The sequence below is a fragment of the Hippoglossus stenolepis genome, chromosome 5, assembly GCF_022539355.2.
Source record: "Hippoglossus stenolepis isolate QCI-W04-F060 chromosome 5, HSTE1.2, whole genome shotgun sequence".
NCBI lineage: Eukaryota > Metazoa > Chordata > Actinopteri > Pleuronectiformes > Pleuronectidae > Hippoglossus > Hippoglossus stenolepis.
This window is the reverse complement of record NC_061487.1, coordinates 16,760,734-16,787,285: the sequence shown is the minus strand read 5'-3', so window position 1 is coordinate 16,787,285 and position 26,552 is coordinate 16,760,734. Positions and strand designations below refer to the sequence as shown.

Sequence of the window (26,552 nt, the reverse complement as noted above, 5' to 3'; positions counted from 1 at the left end):
GAAGAGGTTTTTCTTTCATTCTTAAATCCTTTGTCCCTATTCTTCTTTCTCTACCAACATTATTTGACTAACAATCCATCTCATGTAGAGACAGTGGAATATGTTCCTTTGGTCAATAAATATATTTGCACACATGTAGTGTTTGGTTTTATTCCAGCTTCTTAGCTATGCTGGCAAAAACCTTATCTCTCCCTCGCCACAGAATCTCTATGCCCCCTCCCCCTCCATTCTCTGGCCAGACACCCTCTGATTTTATTAATGCCCTCATCAGGAAGTGGAGCCTAGAGTTTCTCTTTACTAACAAACAAATTAGTCTTTGTATTGGAGTGGCTCCACCCCTCCTCCCTCTCTCCGGCTGCTGGAGAGGCTGGAAGAAAATTCTCAATGAAACAAAGAAGACATGCAGCTCGATGGCTCACAAGTGGATCCCAGGGGCATTGGTGTTGATTGGAGAAAGCAAATACTATTCTCTACTGAAGTAATCGTTTTCTGTTCTAAATTTGGAGAAGTGAAACGGAAGCAAATTTAGCCCATTCATCCCCCTGAACAATGTGGCAAGACTAGTTTAAACAAAGAACATGAAACATGGCCTTTTTGTTGTTGTCTCGAGGGTCAATTCACTCACAGGGACATTTTGACAGCACATACACATCCTATGGTTGAATGTGCAAGGATTGGTTCTATTTGTTATTTTTTATACATTTTCTCTGTTTTCTTTTTCCTATTTTAGAAAGAAAATCTGGTGGCAGTGTTTATTTTGGGACCAGAAACAGTTTAGCTCTTTATCCCTGAGCTGTGGTGGTTAGATGGTGTTTTGATGAGGATCAAAGTCTCTTATTGAAAACATGCCTGTTTGTCTCATTGGACAGGCCCTATGACAGTGTCGCTCAGTGCTACGGCATCCTAAGCCTCTGTAAGAACATAACAGGTTTAACCAAGGAGCTTATATGTCCAGGCATTTCCTGTACTGACTGTTGAACCTTCTTTTAGACAGTTCAAAATAATGTGCGACTTGTTAACAGCAATACCTTGGTACAGAAGAACTTAACACCTTGGCTGTTAGATGAAAGCAGTGATTCCCAGACAGTGCTATGTAGTTGCTACTTCTGCAGTAGCTGCTTGGAGCCATGTGAAAAGATTTGAGAGCTCAAGTAGCCTAATTCTTACATTTTTTTATTTATTTGGATTAAAAAAATATAGATCAAATCAGTCAAACACTTCATGTATTCACACAATGATTGAGAGTGTGTGAAAACCTGTAAGAAAGCAAGGTAGGAAGACTAAAGTGCTTTCTGGATAAATGGTTGAACCATTTATCTCAAATTTATGAGCAAATTGTTGCAATAGATAGCTAATGTAAATAGTGTTAACATGCTGATTTAAATTTACATTAACATTAATATTTGAATCAGCTTAATGTTATGGGTGCTGAAGAAGCTAATCAATGGAGATAAATGGTTGAAATAGCTAAAATGAGAGAAAATAGAAATCTTAAAGTGTCAGATTAATTTTAAAAGATATAATTTATAAATGGATACAATTGTTAGGTAAAGCTTATAAATGTAGTGTGAAATAGCTAAAATTTGTGGATAAATGGTTTAGTTCGTTTTTCAATGTGTTTCATCTCTGAACGTGTTTTTGTTGTGTTAAATCTGCAAAATCCAATAAATATATATCTAAAAACAATAGTTATCAAGTAGTAATGGAGACATAATTAAAAGTATTATTATTATTATTAAAAGTAATGGATAAATGGTTGACATATCTTGCCACTCTGAGTAGTACAAATATGAACTTGACAAAACTGACCGTAACATTGTTCAATTGTTAAAAAAACATATATATATATATATATATTTAACTTTGTCCACCTTTTATATCTTTAAATGATTTAGGTCTAAATGATAGACCTAAATCAGATCACTATGTGAAACATGGCGGGTTGTTAAAGATCTGATGAAGTCTGTGAAGTGAACGTACATCAGATGAAAGAGGTTATGGAACCACCGGCTGCATTAGAGCACAATAACATTATGAAAGTGTTGTTTACCATTAATTCCCTGGTGTGGTAATTGAGAGGCACAATTAAAGCGGAGTTGATTTTCGTCAATAATAAATGGTGTCTTTATTGTTAATATTTTGTGAGTGTGCGTGCGTGTGTGTGTGTTATTGGAGGACGCTCTAGGCACTGGGGTTTCAAGCGTTGTTTTCCGAGCACAGAGGAATTGCTTGTTCAAACAGAAGGGTTATCTGAGGTGACACACAAAACATTTTATTGAGAAATGCGGGGCTCGCGTCTGATGTGATGGATACCTGAAACCAAATAACAATTTACCCACTCACCTCTTTATTAAGAACGTGTTCACCTCAGCCGACCCTGATGATAATGTCTCTCCCTTTTTACAATAATAATACCTAACCAGAGAGAACACTCAGAACAAAGATTAACTTCTGTTCTAGAATGTTGAAACGTTCTTTGTTACGAGCTGTAGTATATTTGTATGTATAACGTGTTGCCAGCTAAGTCGCACCCTTACTATCTTGACTAACAGGATTATATGCTTCAAGAAGATTATTATAATTAATATCTTTTGGAAAAGTAATCCAGGTGCTAAACTATACATAGCATTGTTGTACTCCCCACTTCATATTACACTCATCTATGATACAAAAGAAAATCAGTAATGCTCTCTATTGTAAATGCATTTTTTTGGATTACATGTTTCTTAATCATCTGTAATCTCTCTGTGTCCGACAGTTTGTGGTCCGAGTATCGACATCCGAAATGACATCAGTGAGTTCAAGCGGCTGGAGAACTGCACGGTGGTGGAGGGCTACCTGCAGATCCTCCTCATCAACGACAAGACCAACAACATCCATCCAGAGGCTTTCAGCTCCCTCAGCTTCCCCAAGCTGACCGTCATCACGGACTACCTGCTGCTGTTTCGCGTCTCTGGCCTGGACAGCCTCAGCATGCTCTTCCCAAATCTGAGCGTCATCCGTGGGCGCCAGCTCTTTTACAACTACGCCCTCGTGATCTATGAGATGACCAGCCTGAAGGACATTGGCCTGTACAACCTGAGGAACATCACCCGGGGAGCCTTGAGGATTGAGAAGAACCCGGAGCTCTGCTACCTTGACTCGGTGGACTGGTCTCTCATTATGTATTCGGAGTTCAACAACATTATCAATGGAAATAAGAAGGCTAAGGAGTGCGACAATGTCTGTCCAGGAATCATGGAGGATAACCCACTTTGTCAGAGGACGTCGTTCAATGACAACTACGACTACCGCTGCTGGACCTCTTACCAGTGCCAGAAAGGTAACTTGAAACCCATGATTTATTTAATTCTCTATCATAGCAAAGAATGTGCAGAAAGAAAGAAGCAGACGATGCTCTCAATGGGATTTTTGCAGAATTCATTTTAATAGCGGCAGTGTTTGTGCATTGCGAGTACAGTAAATGCAGATGTGACTTTGATCGAGGTAGGTGGTTTCCAGTCTCACAAACAGTCTTAAATTGTGCGTTTCTGAACAAGTCCCATGAATCTGTGCAGTGTTTTTCCTTCATTTCCGTCAGACTGTAGGATTGTCCACGGGCCAGTGCAAACATTTCCTCTCTGTTCATTATAGAGACCTTGTCTTAAGATCAGGCTATTTGTGGAGTGAAGGATGGCTGCAATATAGAGCACCAGGTATTAGAAAGGCATGCTCAGTTGAGGTTAAAGTCGCTCTGCCAAGAAATGAGCTAGTCTACCTGTCTGGACCATGTCAGTTAAATATTTGCCTTAGGGACTTTTTGCAATTCATGAAAAGGGGCATATTGAAGAATCTGGGGGAGGGTCATCCTCGTTTAACTTCGCCCCCGCGGCTGGGTCATGCTTATTTTAAAACAGTTCAGAGGAGGGTCATATCATTTATACGTCTTAATGTGTATTACATTTTAAAGTCCTCTCAGTGTGCAGGTTTGAATTGGTTTAGTTATGTCTCCGTGTTCAGTTTGTCTCATACACAGCCACAGCACTCAAGGAGCAGCTTGCGGCAACTTTACATATCTGAGCTGCTCCTTTTCTTGCAGATTTCAGAGTGAGGGACAGCTTGTGCTTTTTGATTAGAAACTGGTACAAACAGATCAGCCGTCTCGTGACTCTTTAAGAATACTGTAGGAGGAGTACTAGCCTTTTGTTGTATACTTCCACAGCCTGTGTTTGACACAGACAAACTGAGCTGTACATGACGATTCTGGCAGAAATGTTCCTCTGCAAGGTCTTTTTTTTTGCAAGCCGGGTCACATTTATTTTTATTTTTCTTCTAATACAAAAGGAGCCATTGATTTAAAAAAAAATTAAAAGTTCAAATTCCTTCATATACCACATTTAACAGGCAATTTTTCATGTCAACCATCAGAACAGTAATCACAGAAATTCAGAAAAGCGTGCCTTTTTCTTGACAAACGCTCTAAGTGGTGGACTAGTAGGGGGCCAGAGCTGTCTGGGCTCTTTTGGGGGTCATGGCAAGAGGTTTCAGGAGTCTTTCAGAGAGAGGGTGGAACGAGGCTTTTCAGCAATGTACGGTATGAGACAAGTAATGTTTATTTGAACATTTCAGTAGACCCTCAAATTAAAATTACAAACCTGTAAATGGACACATTTTGGCCACTTCGATGGAAGTATGACCTCCAAGAAGTTGCCATGATTGACGCTGATGTCTTCAAGTATTTGTGCAGCATCAAGCCTTGACCAATTATATCCAAGTTTTCTTTTGCTAATCGCTTTCACCACATGACCTGACTTCTACTCCCTTTAGACAACTACTCAACAAGCTTTTAATATCAGACTTGGGGGCCTTCAAAGAGTAGGCCTGAAAACATATTCAGTGAGCCAGTGCTCCATTCATGTTCCTCTGAGAATCCATCTCCCGTCTGCCCTGCCACTTATGAAGGGTAAGCTATCAGCTGACTTAGCAAATGCCATGCAGACAGAGCAATGCAATGTGTGACATTCTTGGCAGAAGGTTAGCCATCTTTTATTTGGGCCAACCTTGCACCACAAGTCTTTCTGCACGGCTGTGTTATTTGCATCTCGTTTAGAGTGGCACGCCAAAAACAACCAAAGGCCTTTTAGGATTGGAACAAATGTGTTAATCGATTGGTGCCTCAGTCTTTTCCTCTCCTGCTTTCATCTTGTGTTCTTCCTCCTCATGTGTCTAATATCCTCTCTTTTTCTCCTCTTCATGAAACTGTACCCACATGCCTGCTATTTTGTCCTTTCACCACCTCTCTCGTGCCCCCTCTCCTCTCCTCCTCTTGGTATGCCCTCTATCTTGTCCTCCCTGCCCCCTTTCTGTCTTCACATCTCTCTTTGCTCTCCTCCACTGTGGACACAAGAGCCCTAACCGGAACCCGAACATAAAAACGTGTCCTGAACTATGATGATCATTGGATTATTTTCATTTATTTATTCGTTCTTTAAATACATAGGTTTACAGTCTCATAAGGGCCATAGCCCAGTAGATTTAGCACCCTTGTCACTTTTCTATTATTGACAGGCGATTCTGGATGAATTCAAAGGCTTTTGCAATTGTAAGTGGCATGTGTCTATTCCAGGACATAATTCAGAGGGCACAGACTTATATTGTAACACACCATCAGCAAGGCTTAAATAGTCACAAGTAGCCCATCAGTGGGGTCGTTTTGTAACCGCAAGTTACAGCAGCTTTAACTGAACATGTAGCCCAGCCTGTAATTTACCCTCCATCTTACTGCTTCAGTCTGCTCCTCAGAAATAGCCTTGGTGGCCACTTGTGGAAGCTGAGGCCCAAACAGTATGTTGACTTTTTTTTTTTTCTTTACATTTGGAAGCTTGTGCCTGTAATGCCTGCTTCCTTTTTTCCCCCTGGAACATGCATGTAGCATATTGTCATACACACCCTGAATGACTGGCATAGAGAGAGTTCCAGTAAAAAGAGACGGACCGGACCTGTAAAAACATTTTCGATTTTGATTGATTATTTTGGATGGTCCAATGGCCCACAGAAGCTGTGGCCAACCTGGATCTGTCCTAATGGCCATCGCTGAATTTTATGGTGTTTGTGTGAAAATTGTCCCTTCAAGGCCATTTAAATGCTGATAACAAGATGCAATAGAGCAACACATTGCCTCCCGTCTTTTCACTGCTTTGCTTTGATAGTTAGCAGATGCTAATGTAGTTTATCTGCAGGCAAAATTGTGATGTCAGTGTTGCAGCACAGGCGTTGTGTACCATTTCCCTGTATTTGTTTATTTTGCATAGACCATTAATGCACTAGTACTTGAGTAGAGACTGGCTCTTGTATCTCTCTCTTTCTGGAGTCTGAATATCAACTCTGTGCCACAACTCAAATGAGTAAATAAAAGATAAAATGATCAATGTGTTTTTCTTCGTGAATAGGATGAGGTCAACTCTTGATTTGGCATTGAGAGCTGGTCCAGGCTCTGAACCATTGTTTTCTATTCTCTCATCTGCGTGAAATAATGGTGGGAAAATGTTCCTCTGCCTTGTCTCTATAGGGGTCCTGTGTACAGCTCCCATGGCCAGTAGAGTCTCAATCACCACCCTCCTTCACCCTTGGGAACCCTTTAGAACAAACAGTGGAAATCTAACTTGCATAATTTCCCTAGTGACCGCGTGTGTCTGCAGAAAAGATACGATGTTTATCATTGTGCCTCTGTTTATTCTGACCCGCTGGAAACCAATGCATGTGTGATCCATACACAATTGCCGAAGCGAACTAAAACATTTGTCGGGGTTTTATAAGAATATCTCTTTGTTAAATGCGCACATTTAAAAAATACTACATTGTGCAAGCACGTAGCATTTGCAATGACCTTTGAGTCAGGTCCCACAGCAGATACTTTGTAGTGTTTAGCAGTGTTGTTCTCACATGTCAGACTTGCGAGGCAGGGCAGGAGCATTGTTTGAGGCGATTCACTGCTCTCGGAGGCCCAGGCCGAGGTCAGGGTAAACGCATTCATCTAGAGGGCCTTGAGGTCTCAAGGCTTCAGATAAAGGCTTCAGGGTGGGACACAGTGGGGAAAAAGGAGGAGTTACTGAAACAATAATAGGACACAATGAAGCTAGAGCGGGTCCGTGATATGTGTTAGAATGTGCGCAGATAATGTTTCTCATCCTGCCTCTTTTAAAAGGCTTGATGTGTCTACCTCTCCCCTTCTGGCTTAAGATTCCTCTCTCCTCCCTCCACCCCTCTGCATAATTGCCTTGTTTTTCTCCAGTACAGATGTTCCTTCAAGGGCATGCCGTGGTTTTCTAGTCAATACGGCCCGCTCTCCTCTTTAATTACACTACATGAGGAGGGAGCGCTGTCTGCCTAGCACACTACCGTAGCCTCTGGGCCTTCTTGTGCTTCATGGAGCAACAACAAAAACCCTCTTTCCATATGTTTGTCCACTCACCAGATACTGCTCCCCCACAACAGTTTGGGGTGTATTCCATGAGCCCCTTCGGATGTGACTATGAATACGAGGGGAGCCATGTTAACGCTGTGCTTGTGGCAGGATGGAAGCGAGTGGGAGTGACAGTGTAGGGAAATGCAGAGGTTGGTTCAGGGTGCTTTTTAGTGGCAGGCAGCGATGCGTAGAGAGGCCCTGACTGAGGAGCCGTACGCAGGAGGAGGGGCACTGAGGGGAAATGTCAGACAAATGTCAAGTATACAAGCTCAACGGCAAGCTCGCCCCTTAAGCACACTGCTCGGAAGGTTGAAAAATGCCCGTCCCTCCCCTTGTTTTTCATCCCACCTTCTCCCTCTTCCTCGTAAATTCTCCCCGGCTCTCCTGCCGCTGCTCTCCCCCTCTTTGTAAACGCTGTCTGTTTGTTTCTTCTTCTTCACCAGCGTTCTCTACCTCACTTAACCTCAACCTGGAGCTCATCTCTGATTTTCCCTGTCAGCTGTTCTGCTGGTGTTTCCTCCTCTATTTTCACCTCACTCTTTTCTGCAGGGCTTATCAGGGGCTGTTAACAGCTCCGGCTGTCAGATATCTCCCCACTGTTTACTTGTCGGAGGCATTCTCTCAACACTGCAGCGGTCGTAGACCACCAGCTAGTTTGGCCAGGCCCTGGATCCCTTGATGCGCTGTTTGCTTTAGTTTTTGGGAATCCTATGACTAAAGAGTGTCTGGCCTGCTCAGGTCTGTGTGTTTGCTGCAGACAGCCCTGCCTTCTGCATCTGGAGCTCAGCCAAAGCCAGGTAGACAAGATGCTTTTACAATTAGACAGACGAACAGGAAAGCAAGCTGCTGTTTTCAGGCCTTGCTTCAGGGCTGGTTAGTCTTCATAGCACCACAGGGAGGGAGGGAGGGAGGGAGGCACACACACACACACACATACACACACACACACACAATCGCTATACGTCCCATAGCTCTCCTCTCCTTTGTGTGACAGAGTATAAATTTATGGCATGCTCAGCCTCGCAGGCATTCCATTCTAGTATTTCAAGCCATACCTTGTGTTAGTCTCTGATTCTAGGGAACATCATGTCCCCCAATGTTGTATTTTGATATTGACAGACAAATGTGAGAAGCCAAGTCTGCTTGTGAATGTTAAATGATTCAAAATGTCCACAAACTGAAACTGTCTTTCGCCTTTGAGCAAACAAAACTGAGGTGTAACTGGTGTGAAAGTGGTGAGTTGTCAGTTTGCATTTTAGCGTCTGAGCCATAGTGATGTAAGGTCAATTTGACGTAAGGAGGCCCGCTGTCTTGTTTTGCCGCAGACAGTCTCTGCTCTGTGTGCCCTTGTCCTGAACCCAGAAGAAACTCAGCAGAGCGAAAGCATTCAGGAGAGCTCTTTGCCACCGGCCTGCAAGACTTTTGCATTTGATAATATGTTTACTCCCTTCTTGCCAGAGACCCACTTGATATCTCTGGTCTTAGTGTGCTGACCGAAGCCCACTCCACTGCGAGGGAGAGCACTTTATTTTACGAGATGCAGCTGACGGGCAGAGAGAATCTTACACTGTAGCTATATAAGATCTTTTTTGGGGATAGAGTTTAAAGGAAGGCTGGCGTCATCAGGTTGTTTCTTCAATAAATATAAAACACTAAAACAAACATTTTCTCAGACATCTAATTTTCTGACTTCTGTGCAAGACATTAACATGGGTCATAGATAAATAATGTCATTAAAACAAGGCAAAGTAATTCTTTGCAAACCTTACTTTAAAAAAGAGTATTAGAATGATGTGTAACTCAAAATGAATTCAATCCCCATGCTCACCATCATGTTAAATGGTGTGGTCGTTTTTGGACCCCACAGAAGGTGTATGGCTCTGCACACAGACTGTACTTGTTAATCGGATCAAGTCATAGTTGGTTTTGTCTTTACATGGAAAATACTGTATGGAATATCACAAGGCTTTAGCACAGTTACATGCCAACTAGGATATTTTGCTTTGTTTCCATTTTCCCTGTTGGTTGTTTTTCTGGCTCTCTGCGCAAATTTATTCAATCACAAAGTTATTGACGGAAGAAATAAAAAGTAGTCAGAGAGAAAACAGATTGACCATTATCCGTTTCTCTCAGAGACTTTTGTAAAAAGATTTCAGCAGCTACCACATGGCTCATACTTTTTTTTGGGGTCAAATTTATTAGTAGCGAGATCAAACTGTGTGAAACTTATGGTTCCTTTGTGCTGGCTAAGAGCTAGACATATTGACACTTTAAGTACAAGGCATGTATGTTAGGGTGGGTGTACTGAGACTGCCCCTTTAAATGTATAAGGTAGAAATTCCTGCTGGCTTAGTCATCACAGTTGTGAGGGGATAAAGAGGGGGAAACAGGCAGCACAGGCTGTATGTGCAGAGCCATACAGAAAGTATTTGTTGGGAGTGAGGAGGAGTTAAATTGAAGGCGGCGATGATATTAATGTGGGTGTCGTCTATTTTGTGTTAACGCGAGGGTGTTGTAAGCCAAGTGGGCCGAGTTCACATGATCCATCTGTCAGTCCTTTTTTTTATTTAACCAACATCCATCAGCAGACACAAGGAAGCTTTTAGATATTTATTAGCTTTTCTGAAGCTTATCAAACTCTTGTGGTCACAAGGACGGGAAGCAGCAAAGGGCTCAAATTCCAAGTCTTGAGAGTCCGGTGCTTTCCTGGGGGCACGTTCAGCAACATGACTCAGTGCCCATACATCCGCTGTTTCCATGAGGCATGAACTGCTCGCCTGCGCTCTGCTCCATTTTGTACAAAGCTCAGGCAGCGTGCCATTGTTAGTGCCAAAGTGATGGCCCTCATGTCGATCAGGCTCATTCATCCCTGCCTTCCCGTCAGGCTAAAGATGGAATAATCAGACATCATCTTCTCCACTACCACTCTCAGATTTTCTTGACCTGTGCTGGCCCTTAACTCTTCCCCCTGCTGGCACATAGTGTGTGTTTGCGTGTGTGTGGGTGTATGCATGTGTGTGTGCCCTTGTCTCTATTATTTCCCTAAAGTACTGGGGACTATTGATTCACACTTACAACTCCATAGTGTCATTGAAATAACTACATTACAGAAAGCAGACAAAGCTCCCTTCACAGCAGCCGTTCCCTCTCTTTGTGTTCTCAGATGCTTTTGCCTTTTATAAACAGTCGTCCAAGGACAAGAGAAGTGGCAACAGGATTTAAATAGGGTTCCGTGTGTGTGTGTGTGTGTGTAAGTACTTGTATAGATTCCTAGTGAGGACCATTCTGAGCCTATACAAAGTGAGGACATTTTGGCCAGTTCTCACTTTCTGACACTTTAATTGGCTATTTGAGGGTGAAGACTTGGTTTTAGGGTTTGTATTAGGTTTAGGTTAGGGAAAGGGGCTAGGGAATGCATTATGTCAATGAGTGCCCTCACTAAGGTAGATGTACAGATGTGTGTGTGTGATCTTGTACAGCTCTCTTTGTGAGGACCAGTTTAAGCCTACAACCTTGAGGACATTTTGGGAAAGTGAGGACCTTTTGGCCGGTCCTCACTTTGTGACCCACCTTTAATAGACTGGTGTGTGGTGGGTGGGTGGGTGTAGAGAGAGGGCTTATGCCGCGTGCCATGACACCGCGGAGCTCGGAATTTCGACTCGGAAGGTCGGATGAACCCCACCACCCCTGACTTCGATTTCCTAGATGGCGCATTTGTATATCAACAGTGGTGAGAGCTGTAGTTTTGACTGTTTATCAGCACTTCTGTCATTAAATGTGTGGTACACACAGTACTGTCCAATTACTGTCTGTGGACGTTTTACGACTGTGTTAGTTTGTGTGAAATCCAGCGTAATGCATTATTTTGAACTGTTTTTGCTAACAAGGGCGAGCTTAACATAAACATTGTTTTGCTTGCTTGCGCACTCCATTTTCGTAGCAAAGTAACACCACATTATTTGCTTATTTACTGATTGATCAAGAGGGCATGCAGTAGAGATTGACAAGGTAAACTATTTAACAAGGTCTGATGCACTTCTAGACTTTAAATTAAATTTCGAATTTGCACAGGACATTACACATTCAGATTAATTTCTCGTTTTTAATTTTTTTTAATTTTACAAATTGACAGCCCCACAGAGTTCATCCATCTATAATCTATAGCCATATAAGCTTATCAATGTCCATCTCTATATCTTTATTAGATCTAATATCTAATTTTAATGTGAACAGAAATGATAAGAAGTGTGTGTGTGTGTGTGTGTGTGTGTGTGTGTGTGTGTGTGTGTGTGTGTGTGTGTGTGTGTGTGTGTGTGTGTGTGTGTGTGTGTGTGTGACTTAGTACATTCCATCTACGTCCCTTCACCCTCCCTCTCCTTCCCTCTCTCTCTTGGCCTTTGCCACATTTCTGTCCATCTAGGTCACGTTCGTGAATGTCATTCTTGGGGAGCTGTTAGCTGCCAATGTTAGTACACTCACCTAAAACAGAGACCCTCTTCACTGAGTACCCAGAACCTGAGCCCTCTTAAAGGAAGGGGAAAAACTCTGTTTGGTTACAAATAGTTTTTCTGCTCAATTGGTTTTATTAGTTGCCTTTGGACTTTGGGAGACCTGAAACTGCAGCATGAGCAGCGAGCGTGATTGGTCAGAGTGGAATTCTCTTTGCCTCATGTTTTAATTTGTTTTGAGTTCTTCCCCAATGCAAAATTGTAACATTATATTTGCCTCATTGCTTTAGCAAAGTGTGGGGAAACTCTCAAAAAGCCACAGCCACGTGTCGGCTGACGGCGCTGACTTTTAATATCGACAACGGCGTCTTTCTCGGCATAATTTTCAATTTGATTTCAAGTTAGCAAACTTCATTCATGATGACATAGTTATACAGTGTGTTATTGTCCATGTGCGAACAGCAGGGCTTATTGTCCATTGATGGCTGGCGCTGTGAGTTTATCCGACTCCTGTCCTCATTGGCCTACAAAGGACTCCTCTCAAAGCACTGACAGATTGGTTTTTTTCTATGGTTCCTCTCATAGACTTGATTGACCAAAATAGGACCTGTGTGTCATGCTGCTCTCCTCCAAAAAGACTGACTGACACACTTGCACTCACGTTCAAACACACAGGCACTCATGCACACACTCCATCCCCTCACGTGCCATCTCTTTTCGTTGACTAATTTTCCTGACCTTGTGCCCAGGTTGTGTATGCCCACTGTGGCTGCTGTGTTTGTCGATGTGTCTGTGTGTGTGTGTCTGTGTGTATGTGTGTAAGTGCAGGGTGTAGTGTGTTTCCATCCTGCTTGATGCCCGTTTGAGCCACCCAGTGCCTCTGGTGATAGGCCGCCTGCTGCCTTCTGGCTGTGCAGCTCAGAAGCCGTGACTCATCCTTTGCTCTCAACACCCATTCATAAATCTGCGTGAATACTATAACTTCCTCTCACAGAGCCGCGGGGCCTCCCGGCTGTGTGGTAGGTCCCCCCCCAATCCCGTGCTAAATGGCAGGAAGGATGAGGGCCATCTCCGCCTCTCAGTGATGCCTCTCAGAGAAGTGAGAGACACAAATGCCCTCGCCTGCTGCCTTTGCCTGCCCTTGGCTCCCGGGCTGTGCCCCTGTCTGCTTACCCGCCCGCCCCAGCTCTATCCCTCCGTATAGCGCAGGCCAGAGCAGCCATTTACTCACTGCTGGGCCGGCTTGGCAGTTCTTCCTGGGAGATAATGTGCCATGCCTGCAAGTAAGCTCTGAGAGCATGGGTTAATTCTGCAGCGGAAAAAAAGAAATCTCCTGCTGACAAATCTCTCCTGCAGAGTTGAGGATGTATGCTGGCGTACAGCAGAGAGAGTATTCTGCTTTGCCAGAATAGTTAGTCAGGTTCACTGAGGTCACAGAAACACTGCTCCTCTTTTTCTTCCCCTGTTGTGTGTGTGGTAAGGAGGCGAGGGGGTGGATATGATCAACTCCCTCTACCTTTCCCTCCACACATGGCTGAAATGTGTGTTTGTTGGAAGACGGATCCACTTCCCAAGGGCGTGTCTGTGTGAAGATGTGGGACGTACTTTGTTTTACATCTTTGTGACCGAGTGGCTTTGGTACTAAGTAAGCTGGCAGGTACACACGCCGTTTGAATCGGGATGCGTCATACATCATCAGTTATTGTGCAATAACTAAAGGACATTTATTGTATCCTGCAGCAGCCGTGCTCAAGATGAGTCATTGATCTCATGGGTGTGTGTGTTGTTGTGTGTGGTTTTTGTGTGCACTTTACACATAAGAGATATCAAGCAGGCCTCAGCGTGCCAGCACTGTTTTGCCGACTGTTCTTTTCATGCACAATGAGGAGATGGAGGGACTTCATAGAATTACAAAGAAGATCTCATGAATTACACGCCACACACACTTCCCCTCAAACCGTTTCTTCCATTTCACCTTGCGCCAGCATGAGTACTTGTGTTTTATCATCTCCAAACAAAGTTTTGATCATGTCAGCTCTTTGCAAATCTTCCCCCATATAACTTTCAGTGTCAACAATCCATAAAGCTGCCTGGCTTGTCTAATGTCATTAGTCGGCTTTCTGTCAATGGCTGTACAATGACCTTGACCCTGTCTGGTGTCTCCCCTTCCTCCCTCTCTCCTCGGCTTGTTTGGGTGGTGTCCCCGGGGTCCGGTGCAGTTGTCAGCACGCAGCCTAATGGGCACAGGTGGCTGGGGCTCCTCTGCATTCTCTGGCCTTCTTGGCACGGCTCGCTTGGCAAACTGGCAGCTCCTTGGCCGGCCTCTTCAATGGGCCACTCCAACACAGCAATCACCAGATGGGGCTTTGTTAGCACCGGGGTGGCCCGGGTTGAAATATAGCTCTCAACTTTGAAATATGTCTTTCCCTGTAGAGAAATCCAGCAATGCTGATGAGCTATACAGTGACAGAATTCTGTGCATTTCTTCCTCCTGGAAACAAGCTGTCATTTCAGTCATGATGACTCACAGAAGTGATGACATATTGCTGGGTCATCCCTGCTTCCCTCATCACTGGCCACAGTGGAGCAGAGGCAGAAGGGATAGGGAGGGCTGGAGGGCGGGGGGGCAGGAGTTTTGGTTGAAGATAAACTGTACAGCTGTACTGCACCAGTCAGACAGCGGCTTGTTACTGTGTCAGATAAATATAGAGGTCTCTGGAGCTCCCCGCTGCAGCCCTATCTCCGCCCGCTGCTCAGAGGGAGGGAGGGAAAGGCCGCGTCACCCGGGAGCTGCCACTCTCCTCATTCATCCTCGCTAAATTTACTTTAGACTCACAGGCATTAAACATTGTTGTAACTCTTTCATGGCAGATCCGGTAAGATATGTTGACATGGCGTCTTGACCACAGTTTTCCCATAAGTCCACAGCACAGTGCTGACCTGTAATGAGATCATGTCCAGGGGTGGCACTGTGGGTAAAATTATTTTAAGTATTATTTTCACTCCTCTGGTCCTGAGAAAACGCACTGTATATATATATATATATATGAATGAAGGTTAAGTACCCTTGACCTTGAACCTTACTATAATAAGATTTTCCCAGGGTGGTCTCAGAAGGTCCCAGAAAGGGCCATCCAGAAGGACATGTTAGTCAACTATGTTAGGTTATTATTTTTTTAATATGTTTTTTAATAGTAGTTGCTGTCATGAGATTATTTTTTTGTATTTCCATTACTTTCTTTCACTGAACTGTCTCATTGTGGATGGTCTTTGATTAGTTTATGGGAGAATAAATGTGTTGAACACTACAATCAAAGCAAGTGAACGTTTAGTCTGCATTGTTTTGTCAAATGTATTTTAACTTAATGTCAAATCATTACACTCGCATGATTCTACCATTTTGTATATTTTTGAACACACTAATACAGTGGCCTATAGGAGCCCATCATCAAAGTAATATATTGGTATTGTGCATCTTCCTGTCCATGCACTGATCACTAACGTTTGTTCAACAACATTGTAATGAATTAGTGATGTGATTCCACTGCAGATAAGTAATGACGTCTCAGCAACAAGTCAAAAACTAAAAATTATTTTTTCTGCAGGGCTTGATGATATTATAACTGACTTTGTGGAAAATTTGACTAAATCATTTTTTGCAATTCAATTTCAGTGTTATGATCACTCCTAATGTTGTTATCTTTCATATTGGGCATAGCATACTGTTTATATAAATATGGAGTTGGAAGAGATTCTGTGACGTAAAAGTTCAAACCTTGTTGGCTCATATCTCCCTTAATTGAAATTTCAGTTCCATGGGTTTCTTATGTGACCAAATCAGCATGAAAATTGTCATTAATATCCATCCATCTATTTTTTTATCCGCTTATCCTTTGAGTGTCGTCGGGGGAGCTGGAGCCAATCCCAGCTGACATTGGGCAAGAGGTGGGGTACGCCCAGGACAAGTCCCCAGTGTATCGAAGGGCAATAAAATAAGATACAAATTAAATTAAATTATATTAAATTTGGTGTGATTTGATATTTGTCAAACTGAATTCTGTAAAGTGTTAACTTGGCATCATCATATTGTCACATTACAGTTGCTATGAAGAACTATAAATAATAATATTGAATCACTGCTCTGGCCTCGTCTAAGCCTCCTGAATATACGTGACCTTCTCTGGTGAAAGATCTGCTCTCATGAGAGTGTTTACTGACTTTAGGGACTCACTGACCCAGACTGTTTGTCTGTGTGTTTTTGTTTGTGTGTGTGTTTTGATAATGTGTGTCCTCCTCCAGCAGCCGGGCTCCTCGGGTCTGCTGCTAACAGGCTGGAGGAGCATTAGCACTTCTTTCATCTGGTCCCTGCTCCTGTGCGTGATGAGAGCACATTTGGTAATAAGTGTCCAGCAGGTCTTTTGAAGTCCCAGTCTGGACTTGTCCCCCTTCAGTCCAACGCCAACACCCAGCACCAGGCACCTCCCACCTCCCACCACTACCACCACCCTTTCCCATTAGTGCATCAATTACGGAGACAAGGCTTTCGGGGCTTGTTTGCACTCAAGTGTGTTTGTCAGGACATGAGCCCCACAGCCTGAATGTAAACACCCCCCATTCTCATTCATATTTTATTACTCACACTCATTTACTCAGAGTAGCCTTTTCCTCAGCGGACCCACGCCGTGGCCCTAAGCTTCCTTTCAGCGATTGTTCTCGTACACGTCTCTCTTTCAGCTATGATGTGGTTTGAACATTGCTGTGACTTGCTGTCGATGACTAACTTTTGCTCTCAACAAGTTTGTTGTGTTTTGCTGTGTCTCAGAGACATCGCTCCGTCCCATAGGTACTGTTACTCACACTTTCCCAGACCAGACATGTACTTGCTTGTAAAAAAAGCTTGTTTTTGCATTCCACCTACCTCTCTGCATAATATATGGTATTATCTTCCAACCCTTCTCTTTCCCCTTCTCCCTTCCTCTGCCTGTGTGTGGGGTAATGATACCGATGCTCCTGTTTAGGAAAACCCCTGGAACGTCATCACGCTTGTGGACGTTCTCTGTTGTCTTCTCAGGCGGTAATAGAGGGGACCGCACACTTTTCTGTTTATCTGCTGTTTACGCTCGTAGCTACAGTATGGACGCACATTGAAAATATCAATTTTCTGTGGCCAGGAATGAGGCCTTAACGTCGTTGTGAGAGAGAAACATGGAAAAAAGGATGCATGGCCCATTTAAAATAAATTAGTGTGGCTCCATGTAAAGAAGAGAGACACATTTGTATTCATATATCCAAATGCTGCATTAGTGAAAGCCCCTCTGTTTTCTTCATTATAGTCAAAAGAACCAGAGTCTTTTATTCCTTCTCTTTTGTTACGGTCGCCTTTTTTCCGCTGTATGCTTTATTTACTGTACAGGGTGTTGTGCAATTCTTTTCTTTTTTCTTCTTTGTCTCCTTGTCAATGCAGAACTTCCTGTTCGGGGAAAAGACGTTTGAATCTGAATGGTTGTTTGAAATATTTACATTCCACAAGCGGGTTTAGCATTTTTTTTCTGTTTATGTAGCTTTGTCCAAATCTGATTGAAGGTCGAAAACGTTACACAAAAGACCGGTTGTCACCGCGATGGCATTGCAACTTTTCTGAAGTTAACGAATTTAGATTGAGCGTATGTGTTAGAGTAGACGTCAAAAGTCAACTCCATGTGCGTGTCCTGACAATGAATCAGGAACCAGAGGTGTGTGTGTCACTGCACTGTACGTACGTGCCTGTGCGCCTGTGGCGTGCTCGGACACAAAGTAGCTTTGTTCAAGGAGTTGTTAAATTGTGATGCCAGTGTTGTTGCGTTGCCTATGAGAGCCATTCATCCGCACTGCAGACTACAGTTTCCTCAGGCTCACATTCAGAGGAGAATTGTAGAGGAGAATTTCCCCCTTTCTTCTGCTCCATGGTGAAAAAAATGTTCAGATGAGTGGCTAATTCTGTTTACTTCAGAGCAATTAAAGGAGTATAATTAGCTCTGCCAGCAAGGCGCTGGTCCAAGCCTCAAGACCATCTGCATTGCGCCACACAAATGGTCAACAGTGACAAATGGTTATCATCGGATTATTCATGCAACAAACTCCATTTCATTATTTATGTTAAGCTCATGTTCACTCATTATGAGCTGCTCAAGTATTTGCTTTTTCACAAGCATCTCACAGGGACAATAGAAGTCTATTGAATGTAGGATGAAGTTCATGGTTTGTAAGAGATATGCAAACATGTCTGTCACATCTGACAGTCTTACATATATTCTATTTTATTAATCATTGCTGTTGGTCAACTTTTACATATGTGGGTAGATTTGAGCAATATTTAAGTAAACAAAAGTATTAACAAGAGCTTGTGAATCAATTCCAATAAATGTTTGGATGTTTGTATAAAAATATGATTTTATAGCCTCACTTCAGGTAAGACTTATAGACTGCAACTCTTGTCTTTGGAGAGTGCAACAGAACGACACCAGCTCGCTCTGGGCCGTTTCCATGCATTTACCATAAAGGTCAGAAATGCTCCAAATTTAGGGGCGGCTGGTTTTGACCACGGAGAAGCGAACAGCAGCATGACCGCAGTTAAAAACCAGGCTGTATAGCTGCTGGGGCGCAGAGACATTTGCAAATTGCCACACAAGTCCGCAGATCTCTGCCCCCACAGAAGTTTAGCAAAAGCCACGTAAAAAGACAGACAAATGACAGAGCTGTGTGAGCTAGAACTGATGAGTTTTCTGTGTTTTCCAGCTCCTGGAGCAAAATTACGGTTCAGTCATTAGTATCTTTGTACGTATTTAAAGATATATCTACACATTCACAGATCTATATACACATTTACTGATTTGTTAGAAGACAGAGAAAAAACACTCCGTTGTTGCTACAGTGGAGCAACAATGTAAAACACAAAAGTTAGACATTTTCTATGTTATTATTACAATTGTAAATAGTTATTCAGATAATTATGTAATTGTGCCAGGGCAAATTAAACTAAGAATCGCGCCAAGGTAAATAATGTTAAACGCTATTTATTGCTCTTAACTTGTTTCTACCTGCCCTGTTCTGCATTATTTGATTATAAGGAATGATATCATGTAACTGGTTACGACAGTATGTATTCTCTCTTACTCTCTTACACCGTACCGCACCTACAGGTGTGTTCATTCAGTGGCATCCGTGCATTCACCTGAAGTCCTTCTGGGAACTGGCACAAATAAAAATTGAGAGATAAAAATGAACCATGACATATCTGACAGAGTCATTGACTGCATATAACGATGGCATCACAGCTCCCTAAAAGTGAAGACGAAGCATTTTGCTCGCCACCTGGTGGCTGGCTGCAGCATGGGTCATAATTCCCGCCTTGTCCATGGTAATCGATGGGACACGGACCAAACCAAGTCAAAGTTTTAGTCAAATAAATTATTCTCAAAGAGAGAGCTTTTTCTTTTTCCAGTAAGTATTGATGCTATAAAAAGGGGTGAACCATCATGATTGACAGCTGAAACAGAATCGCAATTGTTTGTATTGACGGGACCTTGCTACCGCTGCTCCAACCCAAATATCACTTCATGGTCTTAACTTTTGTCTGGGAGCACATGCCGAATATGCTCTCATTTGAAGCACACTGCCACTTTTACGCTATCGACTGTCCCTCAACTGGCCGTAGCCTGTTTGTTTGACGCACTCTGACTTTGTTTGTGTAAGTGAGCAATAGAAAGAGTGCGAGCGTGGGAAGTGAAGAGGCCGTTACACAGACTTTGTTTTATCACTGAGGTGTGGAAAGGTCTGTGAATTGCGGCATTAGAACTGAAGAATCCATAACTCACGGTGAAGTACGGTGATGAGAGCGGTCGGTTCAATCAGAGCACTTCTTTGGATCATTATGGATTATGACCTGAAAATGTGAACTGTAGCTGGCAGATTCAGGCGCTGTCTCCTCTGCATGTGCTTGAGGACGGACCTGTGTGTGCAGGCTGTGCAGATGAATCAGACGTTAAGTAACTGGGCTGGCACCGGTGCCATGACTGGCACATTAAAGAACAGTCAGATATGCTGGACTCTGGCCTACACTACTGCAGCCGTGGTATTATTAGCATCCTGTGTCTCTGGAAGCCTCATGGTCATAAAAACAACCCAGCTGCCCCCTTTGGCCCGGTGAGGGGCCCAGGTACCGTACAGGATCACGAGAGTGGAATGCTCTTGAAGTTGTTACATCCTGTGGTACACTGGCTAGTGTTTTAATTAAGTAAAACCCTAAAAGTGGCTGGTGTAAATACACAAACATGTTGGCCCTAAGTAAGAGAAATAGTTCAGACCACCAGGGATGTGACCTTCTCCAGACACTGCCTCTGCTGCTACTTGAGGATTAATAGCAGTTATTAAGTTCGTGGAATTTGGATTTAACTGTTTTTGTTTAATTAGGGAATTTCTTTTGGAGGTCGTATTCTGAGCGATTTTCTCTTTTTTTTTTTTTTTTACTTTTTGCTAATCTGCACTTAAACCTCTGTTAAAGCTAGTGTTGTTATCATGGAAAAGCTAACAAGAGCAGACCACACATTCAACCGATTCAACCGATGCATCCCACCCTATCCTATCGGCCCCTGAAGCTACGCCCCTAAAACACATGAACATGCAATGCCCGACAACTGCTAGAAGTTGACTTTTCAGTGACTCGCTCACTAACTTCTGACTATCGTCTCTGCTTCAGTGGTGTACGTCTCTCCAACTGAAGACTATGGTCATGCATAGTGACAGCACAGGCAGGTGTGCGCAGGCAGACAGGTCGGTTAGTGACAAACAGGTACACCAGCGAATGTCCAAATTAAATGATGGGTTGTGTCTATTACATTCCTGCGTGGGCCACAGACAGACCAACCTTTTTCGGACAACTTCTTTCATTAATGGCTATCGGGAAGAGAACGGATTTCAATAAATAAGTTAAACGTTTTTCAGCTAACCAACCCTACCTTAAACGCACACAATTTAAATTGGTGTATCCTCTTGACAATCCTCTTGTAAAAAACAACCACAGTATCTGTTTCTGTTCACACCACATAGCAACACACAGTAGCCTCTTGTGACTTTGCATCAGGCTGTGTGTAAATATCAAAAGGGATTTGCCATTTCCTAGCATGTGAGTACATGCTCTGTCCAACGTGCTCTTTGGTGCTACCATGGAGACAGACACCTCTCCCTTCGGCGCGTCACTTTGTGCCTCCAGGTGTCAGAAAATGCTGCACCTGAGCATATGTTTAAACTCTCGGCTCTTGGTGCAGTGGGAGGAAGTCAGCCTCACGGGGCGCAGCAAAGAAAGAAAGAGGCAGGGCCCGGGCTTCTTTTTAAAGTGCAGCGACAGAGACCCGGCTACTGATTTATGAAGTGACTATGAGCTGGGCGGGTCATATCCTGCCAGAGAAGACGGCTACTGGAGGAGAAGAGGGTGAGGGAAAATGTCAAGAGTGTAAAAAGGATTGAGACAAAAAGAGCAGGCGGAGAACTTCTCATTTCCCCACCCAGCAGTGAGGTCAGTTCGGCATCTGTGTGAGACAAAGTCAAGATCAATCAGGTCTGTCACCCCCTTAGTCCCAGAAACCTCCCCACACAGCTCTGATCTATGACGAGACCACATTTGAAAGCTTTCCCTCAACTTAATCAGCCATCAGCCTCACGCTACAGTCATACTACTACATTTTTGTTTTAACAGTGTTTTCAAACTAAAGCGATCTCTGTCTATACAAGCGTTTCTATACAACAATTTGAATCCCCATCCATACTAACACAAATGACATGCTTGTGGCGGTGTTCACTGGAGGCATTTAGTTGAATTGTTGCAGATCGCTCGAATAATAGATTGTCTGCTTTGCATGTAAGCAGATGTATCATTATAAAATGCAAAATTTAACTGTGCAACAGCTGCTAGCAGAGACATCAGGGCACTTGTAATTCATTATCCATATTGCCTTCTACACAGGTAGTTGAGGCTAATGCTGGTTATTTCTTCCAGAATGGGTTCATGTGATAGGAGCCTGACAACTCAGCAAAGTCGACGTGTTGACCAAACAACCCAATCAGCAAGTTGTTGTGAGGGTCGACGTATTTTTTTTTCAAATATCTCTGTTTTTGCCCGTCCAGACTGAAATGCAGTCGCGTTGTTTTTAAACTAAAAAGGGGCCGGCAATGTTTCCAAACTTATCCGTTTGAACTTATCTGGCTCTGAAACTCTGGAGAAGTGTGGACGCCAGGTGTGAAGAGAAGAGCCTGAAAACTTTCAAATAGAAAGTGGTAAAATCTCTCTTTCAATTGGGTGTGTCTGTTTTTTTGTGTATGTATTTGTGTGTATGTTTGTGTTTGACTGAACTGTGGAATAGGGCTGTTGTGTTGTACGAGGGTGACACAAATAGACACCAATGAAAAGCATCTCTGCCGTGGGTCTGTGGGATAACGCTGGGAAGTGTGTTTGTCACATTACTTCTTTGGCTCTCCTTACATTGTTTCTGTCAACTCGCCGACACACCCATTCCAGGAATCTCTAGTGGTTTTAACTGACTTTAATTTTCTTGTGTAAATACTTTTTGAATTACTGGCTTGAATTAGGGTTATCATACTGTACATTGATTCAGGATATTGGCGACAGGCCACTGTGGGGATGGTCTGTAGCGTGGCATTTTTCTGACATAGCTCAATGGAGGAGGTCTCACATTTCTGCCTTTGTGGTGGAGAAGGCTGTGCTTGTGTGTGTGTGTGTCTGTGTGTGTTGGGAGGTGGAGTAGGGGGTGGGGGAGGTGGGGCCTAAAGAAACAACGGCGACTGCTCTTGGGTCTGTCGCCTGTTCACTGCCTCTTGGCAGTAAACTTGATCAGCGAAGAAAAATACACGCTCTGCCTTTACAATGCAGGCCTTTGTCTTTGGTCGGCATCGGAACCGTCAACCATTTTGGAAATAGTTTCCAGCTTATTAAAACGCTTCCAGACCATGACTGTTGAACCAGTGAGTTCTCCAGTTAATTGCTTGGCATCCTTCCCCATCTTAGGTCTGTCTTGGGCATCCTCAGAGAGAAAAAAGGCTCTCTGATCGGAATTGCAGTGGCATGACTGGTGCTGTTACCTCTCTGCATTGGGCGGTCTCTGATCTCAGACAGCAGAGAAACATTTGCTTTATTGTTTCAAGATTCTTCAGTTTTCTCCCCTCCTCATCCCTCTGTTCCCCTGCCCCCGCGTCTTTAGTGAATCACAAGCGAGTTCAAGTGGGGCCTCATCCGCTCATCGATGCCCAGTGTCATTGTTCTACACAAGCTTCTCCACTCAGCAGAAAAGAATTAGCCTTTTTGTTTCAATAGCCTCTTAAAAATGGCCATTAGTCTATTAGTTTAGTTTGTTCTCTTTATCCAAGTCGGTTAAATCATTGACTCTATTATGCAATGCAGCAGCTCCAGAGTCGTTGCACTTGCCGTTTCTATTGGACACACTTTTTTTTAGATACATGTAGCTCCTTGTTGTCATTGTTTTCTAATTGACAATGAAATTGAGGTTACATTGAGTAAGAAATTAGATTTCTGTGTTAGAATCAGCAGAGTAGTTTATTTACTTAATCTGAATATCGGTTATCTTTGCTGTTGTCGCTTCTAAATTGATCTCTAAGAGGTAATAGCTGCATGGGCCCTGTGTTATTGAGCTTTTCATTGCTTATCCACCTGCCTTCATTCACCGTTAACTGGCTTTTTGTATTTTCTCTTGCCCTGTATGCCTGTGACCAAAGGCTGAAGGGTCATAAATCTGCTAATCAAAATTGTGACACACTATTAAACTCATGGAAAAAAAATGTGCCTCAAACAGGAATAAACAAGACCATGCAGATGTTATTGAAAAGAAAGTCTCTCTTGATTTCACACGGAATGTATTTTTGTCTAGACAAATAACCAGAGGGTTGATTCGTCACTAGTTGTGACTGAAGCACTGCAATCTGGCAAATCTGCAAATGCTCAAAAACAGTGGATGTTCTCTCTAAGTGAAAATGTAAATGGTCTCGGTTGCTCGAGAAATTTTCCGGAACTTCTCCTGACATCCCCCTTCAGTAAAATGTACAGAAATTGAGCAAGCGGGTATGTTGATGATGTTTCTAACACATGACTGACGCAAAAGTGAAAAAACAAAAAGAATACAAATACCTCAGGATGAAAAATTGGTCTCCTATACGATCCAGACAGAAGACAACGCGATTCGAGAGCTTTTGGTGAAAACAAAACCACGTGATTTCCACATCAGAAGATTCATGTCCTGCCTCCTGCGTGCTCTACCTGGACACCTCCCCTCACCTGTTCCTGTTGCTGTGAACCCGTCTGACCTGGACTATCTCCTGCTGCGTTCTTCATGTGTGAAAGCCAACCTCTGGAAAATGTCCAGACCCAGTTCATGTCTGAAAACAGCTTTTATTTTGACTATACTTTAGTACTTTACCCTTCAGAGCCAGGGTTACTAAACAGCAGTGTTGCTGCTGCTCTCCCTGCTGGCATTCTCAGTGCATACTGAAGATTCCTCTGTCTGTGAGGGAGATAAGGAGAGTAATGGACGAGGCCAAAGAGGGCAGACAATGGGTAGATTCTGTTAAACGGAGCCAATTGGTATTGACCCAGGCTTACTGCATCTCACATATTGTCACAGCGTTGGTATTATTCCCTTGATGATGTCATGTCTGCTTCATGAAATTGTCTGTTGTTCTTAATGCTCAGTGTATGCCTTAGTTAAAGCTTGTGTAACACACAAACAGTGCTTTACTTTAAATGCTTTTGTAGGGCACAGCATGGGGGGGTTTTGTTCTTTTCCCCCGTCTGACCCTCACAGGGAGGACTGGAAGAATGCCTATTGTTATCGTCATCACTTGCTTTGTCTGATAAACTCCAGACCAAGTCTATACGCAAAAAAGCCTTCACCATCCAATTACCAACTTCTCCTCCCTCTGTTGCCACCCGGCTGCATTCCCATACTCCTTTCTTCCTCATCTGATGTCCTCCTTTTCTGGCCTCTTCCTCATCCTCTTGCTGATCCTCACCCGAACAGCTGCCGAGCTGGAAGACCATTCAGCCTTTGGGCAGTGTTGGCCTGCTTACCCAGGATAAAAAAATGCCTCGGTCTGGACAGGGATTACATAAAAGACTACTGTCTTTGCTGTCAGTACAGTTCATTTCCACTGTTACAAAAGGATAACACCGGTGCCTTTATGTAACGTCACAGACAGAAAGAGGACATAACCCCTGTCCCCTAAAAACTTAATTCCTCATTCCACCACCTCTGAGCTTGCCCTGCCCTATGGCCACTGAACAGCCCAGCTTACTCTATAACCCCCATCCACCAGATCAGCGCGGCTAAACAATGAAAGCCAGCATTCTTACTAGGTGACTCATTACTTTTTCCTTGTGTTGTTTTCTTCGCTATACAATCAAGTGGAAAATATAGAAGAGTCCTTGACGGCTATCAAATCAAGTTTTCTTTGTAGATGCCGGAGCTTCGTGATGTTTGGCAATTGGCATTTATGGCGTGCACCAGACCAGCAAGAGAGTCTCAGATAAAACAGCTCTTGGTCACATCCAGGATCATATACTGTAGTCCTCCCTCGGAGACCTGTTTACGCTCATATTCCGTAGCATGCGTTTGCGATGTTACCTAAGGCAATCAAGAAGGACACAGGTCAAATTAAGAATGCATGACAGTAAGTGATCTGCTGATACGTCACTCGCACTCAGCTTAGCTCCTCCAGAATGCAGTGTTTAGCCTCTAATACCCCAACAAATCAGGGTATTTTTAGAAAATTCCGCTCCCTCTTAACAGTGATTAGCCAGTGACGACACATCTAATATTTTTCTCCACTTGGGTAGTATTATTGAGCTGTGTGTATTGTGAAAAGCCAGGCTAGGTGGTGTTGCTATTTCTTTGTTAAATAATTATTTTTTTCATCTAGTCACTGTTGTTTTTGCATTGTCACATGTTGGACTGATTCCCATACTGAACATCAGGGTGTGTGTGTGTGTGTGTGCGTGTGCGTGCGTGCGTGTGCGTCTGTGTGCGCATGCATGCAGGCTTCTCCTGGAGCTTGTTGGAGTGCTGATAGTTTCTATATGAAGTCCTGCTGTGGGAATAGTTGAGCTGTGTTGCTGTTGTTGCTCTTGGCTTGGTCACCTACATTCTTCCCTAACTCCAGAGATATACGATCATGTACTTTGGATGTCATGCCACTACGGCATCTACTACGAGACTGCTCGCTGTCTCTTGTAGCTGGTGCCAGGCGGCCTGCCTTTCTTCCATTTCCTCCGGCGTAAATAAGAATGAATAGACGTTGATTTCCCTGTACCCCTCACATGCCTCACATTCCCAGGTTAAGAATTTGTGACTGTTTTCACACTGGATTTGATTAATGGGCTAGAATTCAAGTCCACTTGCGGGTCAGGTGCAATTAAGTACGGTGAATTCCACAGGTTTCAAGAACTGTTTAGACTGTCGAACCCTTTGAAGTCCCCGCTGGGTTGACGAGAAGCTTTTCTGCTCTCCTTGTGATCCACGGATAAGTGGGATGGATGCCTTGGAACCATTTCCCTTGTTTAAAGCTGTAACTAGATTAGAGGTACCCTCTGGAGAAAGGTGCCA

The 26,552-nt window shown here is 43.4% G+C and overlaps 1 protein-coding gene across 1 annotated transcript in view; it reads left to right on the top strand.

Annotated features, from left to right (window-relative positions):
- igf1ra (insulin-like growth factor 1a receptor) overlaps positions 1–26,552 on the top strand; it is an 83,143-nt gene that overhangs the window by 8,938 nt on the left and 47,653 nt on the right. The window contains exon 2 of the mRNA XM_035156283.2: positions 2,759–3,322. Coding sequence (XP_035012174.1) covers positions 2,759–3,322 — 564 coding nt within the window. The remainder of the gene's footprint in view (positions 1–2,758; positions 3,323–26,552) is intronic.